At 26.5% G+C, this 7,319-nt stretch overlaps 1 protein-coding gene across 1 annotated transcript in view; it reads right to left on the bottom strand.

Moving 5' to 3' along the window:
• Positions 1-5,919, bottom strand: part of LOC117174552 (UDP-glucuronosyltransferase-like) — a 34,372-nt gene extending 28,453 nt beyond the window's left edge. The window contains exon 1 of the mRNA XM_033363757.1: positions 5,509-5,919. Coding sequence (XP_033219648.1) covers positions 5,509-5,919 — 411 coding nt within the window. The remainder of the gene's footprint in view (positions 1-5,508) is intronic.
• Between the last annotated feature and the right edge of the window lie 1,400 nt (positions 5,920-7,319).

Raw genomic sequence — 7,319 nt, 5'->3', positions numbered from 1 at the left:
TAGATCCAATTGGAAACGGGTCAAGCGGCCCTCACTGTTTACGTTTCTGTCCCCCGAAATCAGTCCAAGGCCATTTGAAGGCAACCCCCCGACACTTGACTGAAAACGACAGTTTGGTGTATTTTAAAATAGTCAAGTATATAAAACTTATGTGTGAAAACTTTTTAAAATCTAATGACTTATTTAATAATTGGTCTAAATTTTTATTAAATTTCTTATTAATAACATAATTTTCAACATTTATTTTCAATTTAATTTACGCAATGCTTTAATTGCAAAAATTCAGTACTGAAATTATTATTTTGGAACATTTTCAAATTTTCAAATATTTAGTTTCTGACTCTTTATTCCAACTGCTCAATTTTTGACAGGCCTGAAATTAAAATTATCAATCTGGAACAATGTCAATTCACTTTCTTGACTTTTTCTCTCTTTTCTGTTTTTAAAATGAGTTTTGTATAATACGGCTAACTTTAATATCTAATGCCATTTAAATTAAATCGAAACATTAAAAATGGTTAAAATTAAAAATTAAATGGGTAAACGTTGTTTAATTTAAAGTTCATTCACCAGTTTAATTTTTAAACTGTCCAAATAGAATGAGTTTTATTTTTAAAATCTCGAAATTGAATAATTTCCGAATGGAAAGAGTCAAAATTGAAAATGTTTGGAATTAAAAAAATTGTAGATTAAAATTTTACAAGGGTGTCCATTTCTAATTAAATTATATCTAATTAAAGGCATTTTAAAATTAAAAAACTGCAATTCAAAGCGTTTAAAAATGAACGATTCACGGAAAAAAATTCAATTTCGAATATTCAAAGATTTAAATTTTAATTCTAGAATATTTTCAATTTTGAATAATTTTGAATTAATGCATTAAAAATTAATCTTGTAATTGGAGGGATTTTTAATTAAATCATTTAAAATTAATAGCGTTTCAGATTAAAGGCAATTTAAATAGTTTTTTAATTTGAAGCGTTTAGATTGAAAAAAAATCAAGTTCAAAATTTCCTGATTTCGATTGTTTTAAGATTGAGATTTTAATTCTAAAATATTTTCAAAAATTTAAATATTAGATGTTTAATTAATTTACATTATTAAATTTGAAAAGGTTTATAATTGAATCATTTCGAATGAAGAGCGTTCAAAATTAAAAGCATTTTAAATTATGCATTTTTCAATTCATAACGTTTAGATTTGAACTAAAGTCTAAATTTTTCAATTACATTCACTTTTGATCTCTTTTATTTCTTTTGAAGTGACATTCTCACAATCTGAAAACATTAAAAATGGTTCAAAGTTAAATTCCGATTGGTAAAAATGGTTCCATTCAAAGTCTATTAAACTATTTTAATTTTAAGACGTTAAAAATTTTTTAAATTTGATTATAACCTTTTGAAATTAAATAATTTATAATTAGAAAGAGTTGAAAATTAAACATTTTTATAAGTTTAAATTGAAGAAGTTTGAAATGAAATAATTTTATGTAGATTACAAGTTTAAAAATGTTTCAATTGCAAATTGTAAGAATATGTAATGAAATCATTTCGAATTAAATGCGTTCAGACTTGAAATTGTTTTAAATACAAATATTTTCAATTTAAAGTATTGAAATTTTAACAGTTCATGTTCGAAACTGTACTATTTTAAATGTTCCCAAATTAAAATCTTGATTTTGGAATATTTTTAAGTTTTGAAATATTCAGTTTTTAATTACCATAAATTGTTAAATTTTGTACAGGTCAGAGATTGAAATAAATAATCTGAAACATTTTTAATTTACTTTTTATACTTTGAGTCTCTTTTCTTATTACTTTCAAGTGACTTTTTGATAACCTGGCTTACTTTTTTTACCTAATTCCATAATTTGAATCAAAGACATTAAACATGGTGCAATAAAAAATTTAAAATTATGATTTAACAGCTCTCGAGAATGAATAATTTATAAACGAAAGGAGTTGAAATGAACAACATTGAAGGAATTTAAATTTAACACATTTAAAATGGAATAATGTTAGATTAAAAGTTTTAAAAAGTCATTTTTTAATTGAAAGTATTTGAAATTAAATTATTTCGATTTAGAAGCATTTTAAATTTAGAGCGTTTCACATTCAACAATTTGCATTTCAATACGTTTTAACTTGAACAGTTGAAGCTTGAAATTGTTTAATTTTGAAAATTTTTCTAATTTTACATATATTCAGTTTTTTATTCATTCGAATCAATCAATTAATTTTTTCTACTTTTGGTTTCTTTTATTATCATTTTTAATTACTTTTTTTATAATCTGGCTAACCTTAAAACCTCTATCAACAATTATGAATTACATTAAAAATTGTTCAAACTTCCATTATAATGGGTGAAAATTGCTCAAATTAATGCTGACAGATCTATTTTATTTTGAGAAATTCAAAATTAAATAATTTTGCTCCAAAAATGCTTAAAATTGAATAAGTTTAAAATTAAAAGAGTTGAAATTGAAAAACTTTGAAGGAATTAAAATTAAAAACATTAAGAATTGAATGATTTTTAATTGTGACTTTTTAAACCATTTTTAATTGTTTTAGTGAATGTAACTTATTTGAAAAACTATTTTTTCCCAAAAAATTTAACAAATAATCTAATTTTTGAATTAAATGTAATAGTTATTGCTTATAGTAGTATATTTAAAAAAATGTGATCATATCAGCAATTAAGTATTGTTTATTTTTAAAATATCGAAAAATTGAGCCAGAGAAATCCATTTTTTCTCAAATTGGTATCCTGTGCTACTTTTTCCTAAATAATTATTTAATTTTGATACATTTCTTCTAACACTTGACAAATTTCAATTTGTGTGAACAATATGTATTAGCTTGAGAAGTTTTCTTTTGACAAATTTTAAAATATAATTTTAAATGGAACACATACAATTATTTTTCTGACTGTATAGTGTATATAAGGAACATATTGACCATTTTTTAATTTTTTAAACAAACTAAATTTGTTTAAATAATTATTTTTGCTCCAACATCTTTTCAAAATCGTATTTAATAAACTAAACGTAATATTGAATGATTTTTGATGAGTTGTAAATTCTGCCAAAAGCTTTATATCCTGGTTGACATAAATAATTTTTTTTTTCAAATTTCCATTAAATTGAGTATTGATGGTTTACACCTTTTTTGGCGTACTATTAATTAAATCATTAAAGTTAACATAAAATTTAAATTATAAAATTATATGTATTATTGCATTCTTCATAATAATTAAAATAATTAAAACCTTACCTTAGCCAACTTTGTACAATTAGTACAATTTATTTATAATCATTTCAATAATAAAAGTAGCAATGGAAGCCTATTTTGAAATTTTCTTGGTGCCTTTAAAAATCAACAGTGTGAATAGGAAAAAAGATTATCATTCCGTAAATAGGTTTCAAAAAAGCACTTCAATTTTTGCAACAGATTGCTTTCTTTACATTTTTATACGAATAGAAATTGTTTAAAAAATGACATGACGTTTTTAACAGAATTTACTACTCCTCGAAATCATTCGATATTATGTTTGAGTCAGAAAATGCGATTCTGAAAATACTTTTGGAAAAATGATTCTCAAGAAAATTGTATTTGTTTAAACAACTATAAAATGGTTAATATATATTTTGTATACACTATACAATCAGAAGAATAAAAGAATCTATTCTATTTTATATTTTTTTTAATTTATAAAAAAAACTGCTTGGGCGAATAATAATTGTTTAAACAAATCGAAATTTAAACATTGGAAGACAAGTTTCAAAATTATTTAATTATTCAAAAGAAAGTAGCTTATGATACCCATTTGAGAAAAAAGTGGTCATCTCTGGCTCAATTTTTAGAAATTTTCAAAATGAACAATAATTAAATGTTTAAATAATTACATCATGTTTTTACAAAACGTGGTACTCCAAACAATTACCTCCTATTACATGTCATTTGCAAAATACGATTATTTTTCAGATGTGTTGGGAATAAATAATTGTTTAAATATCTCACATTTACCTAAACAATTAAAAATTGTTTAAAATTTCATGAGAGACATTCGCATTGTCCATTGGTAATTATTCGTATAAAAAAAAGATGACAGAAATTGCGGAAAATTAATATTAGTACGCACAAATGTTTTTTGTAGGGCTTTTTGGCTTAACGGGGGGGGGGGGGTAAAAGTTATTAGTATGGTTTTATTTTGTAGATACTCCTCTTCAATCTCTAAAAAAAAGTTAGCACGTTCTGATAAAACCCTTAAGTATGAGTTCGATTTTTTTAAAATACCAAATTTCCCCATGTTAAAGGAAGCCGGTATTATCATCGGGATGGTAAATGACCAATCAAATTAGATATTTATCACATTACGTGAAAATAGATCTCTACACTATCGATTTAAGCAACCCCTAAAATTCAAATTTTTTGTTTTGATACAATTTTTAAATTAAATGTTATCCGTGGAAAAAGATTCCTTCGCTTCACTGGGAATCGAACCCAGGTCTTCCGATTTCCGATCGGGTGCTCTAACCACTAAGCTACTGTATAAATCAAAAGAAGAATCATTTCGAAGCCAGGCAAAATGGTCAGGTTTTCTCTAAAGAGTCATAGATATAAGATATAGGAAATTCGTATTATCATCGCGATGGTAAGTGACCAATCAGATGAGATGCATCTCATATCACGTGAAAATAGATATCTACACTGTCAGTCTCAGATTCCTCTCAAATTCAAAACTTTTCGTTTTAGTAACAAATTTTTATTAAATTTCATTTTTGGAAAACGAATCCTTCGCTTCCCTTCGCTTCGCTAAGAATTGAACATAGGTCTTACGATTGCTGATCGGGTGCTCTGTCCACTAAGCTACTGGAGAAATCGAAAGAAGATCCTTTTTCACAGACATGCTATATGACAAGGTTTTCACTAAAGAGCTATAAGATATAGGAAATATGTATTATCATATGGATGATAAATGACCAATCAGATTAAATTCTTACCACATTACATCAAAATAGATATCTACACTATCGATATAAGATTCCCTTCAAATTCAAAATTTTTCGTTTTGCTAAAATTTTTAAATTAATTTTTATGTGTAAAAAAAGATCGCATCGCTAGGAATCGAACCCAGGCCTTTCGACTGCCGGTTGAGTGATCTACCCGCTAAGCTACTGGAGAGATCGAAAGAAGAATTTGTTTTCAAAGACATGCTATATGGCATATATATCGAGACCATCGATCCAAGATACCCCTCAAATTCAGAATTTCTCGTTAGTCTAAAATTTTTTAATTAAATGTTGTCTATGAAAAAAGTTAATTCAATAGGATTTTAAAATGTCCAGCGTGGCACGTATTAATATTTGAATTTTGAAAAAAAATCCAAATTGTTTTCTTGAGGAGACTTGTCCTTTAGAGTGAAAAATAATTTCTAAATGCATTTTTGAACTATCCAATAAATCATATTTCAAAAGTGATGTGTTTTTTATAATAAGAGTAAACTTACCTGTACAATAACGAGGTCGTACTGAGTATCATTTTTGTTATGTATTAATTTTTGTAAAACTGGGTGACCCAATAATTCACAAACAGTACCTCCACTTCGTTGCAATAAATTTTTCACCCAAAAAAATGATCCTTGAGAGGAGCCTTGCTTAACAAATTCGTAAGTTAAATTGTTTTTTAAATCGGGCAAACTTCCAGCCAAACTCAAGTCATTATAATTTGGGAATTTTTCTTTCTGAGGAAAATGACTCACAAGATCGACTTCGTGCCCCTTTTGGGCCAAACCTTTTGCCAGTTTTTCGAACATCAAAAAATGACTGTTTCCGTTAAAGGGAATAATTGCTAATATTTTATAACCAAATATAAAATTCAAAACGAATGAAAGTAAAATCCACAAAAATGAAAACCGCATCTTTTTATCTTGAGTCAATTAATATAATAAAAAAATACAAATAAATATTCACTCACATGTGCAGAAAATGCATTATTTAGGAAAATAATAACTTTATTCAAACACAACACATTTTTTATAGTAAAGAATTGCGGAAAATTAAAAGTTCTACACCAGTCAAAGAATGCTAGTTCACTGACTGAAACTTGTTTTTATCAGTGTAACTAAAAAGAGGTATTTTCCTATCTGCGAAAGACAATATTTGAGAAGAATCCATTTAGGCGAGAAACTAAAATAATTTTAAAATTTTCGTCTGCGTGAGCGATATTCATCTGACAATGGTGTGAAGTGTATTTTTCTAAAAGTGTCAAGGTAGTAAATTATATGATCCTCGGAAATTATCTGCACGGCAATTAAAATGACAAATAACTTGGAAATACGATAGGTAACTTGGTTGATAATAAAGAACATCATTTATTAATATTTTTATTTATTTTATTATATATTTATATTTTACAAACTTGGTTCTTTCCCTGTAACCAAATTTAAGTAACTATTTACTCAAATTTTATGTACATACAGATAACAATTAGCAATTATTATCAATAACTTTTTTTAAACAAATTTTTATCATTTTATTCATTTAAACTTTTTTTTAGAAAATTAGGTAATTATTAGTAATATAGTTTTTATTACGTTGTTGTCGCATGGTTGAGCCCACCTAGGGCGTGCAACTGATGGTTCTCGCGCTTCGCGCTCGATCTTTGTGCATAAACTTTTTAAAACTATAGGGGAAAGCATCGACAACAAGAATTTGGTGATCGTGAATTCTCTTTTATTAAAGGCATGTGACACAGCTAAATACCTATATTACCGACCTCACTTTTTCAGTTCACTGAATGTTCTTTTGAACCTAAAAACTTTTTTGTGAATAAAATATCAAGCTGAAACTTTGGAAAATGTATTAGAGTAAAATAAAGTACGTTTAGGTACTGCATTTTGGTAGGAACTTCACTGAAAATGATTTCATCTTTTTTCTGAACCTCGACATTTTTTGAACGTTCGAACTTTTTTTATACATAAAATATCGGTCTCAAACTTTGAAAAATGCAAGACTCGAAAAAAAACTACGTTTAAGTACAAAGCTTAATAATAAAAGATGTAAAAAAATATAATTCAACTATCAATTCCATCGGCATCAGCCGGTAACGTTGTACACGAAAATACGAATCCTCTAGAGCCTCGTCTAGTGGTCGCCAGGGTTCATATTTTCATGTACAACGTTACCGGCTGAGGCCGATGGAATTGATAGTTGAAATATATATTTTTTTACATCTTTTATTATTAAAATTTGTACTTAAACGTAGTTTTCTTTCGGCTCTTGCATTTCTCAAAGTTTGAGACCGATATTTTATGTATAA

Source organism: Belonocnema kinseyi, chromosome 6 (genome assembly GCF_010883055.1).
Source record: "Belonocnema kinseyi isolate 2016_QV_RU_SX_M_011 chromosome 6, B_treatae_v1, whole genome shotgun sequence".
Taxonomy (NCBI): Eukaryota; Metazoa; Arthropoda; class Insecta; order Hymenoptera; family Cynipidae; genus Belonocnema; species Belonocnema kinseyi.
Note: the sequence above shows the minus strand (reverse complement) of the source record. Positions and strands in the feature narration are given on the sequence as shown.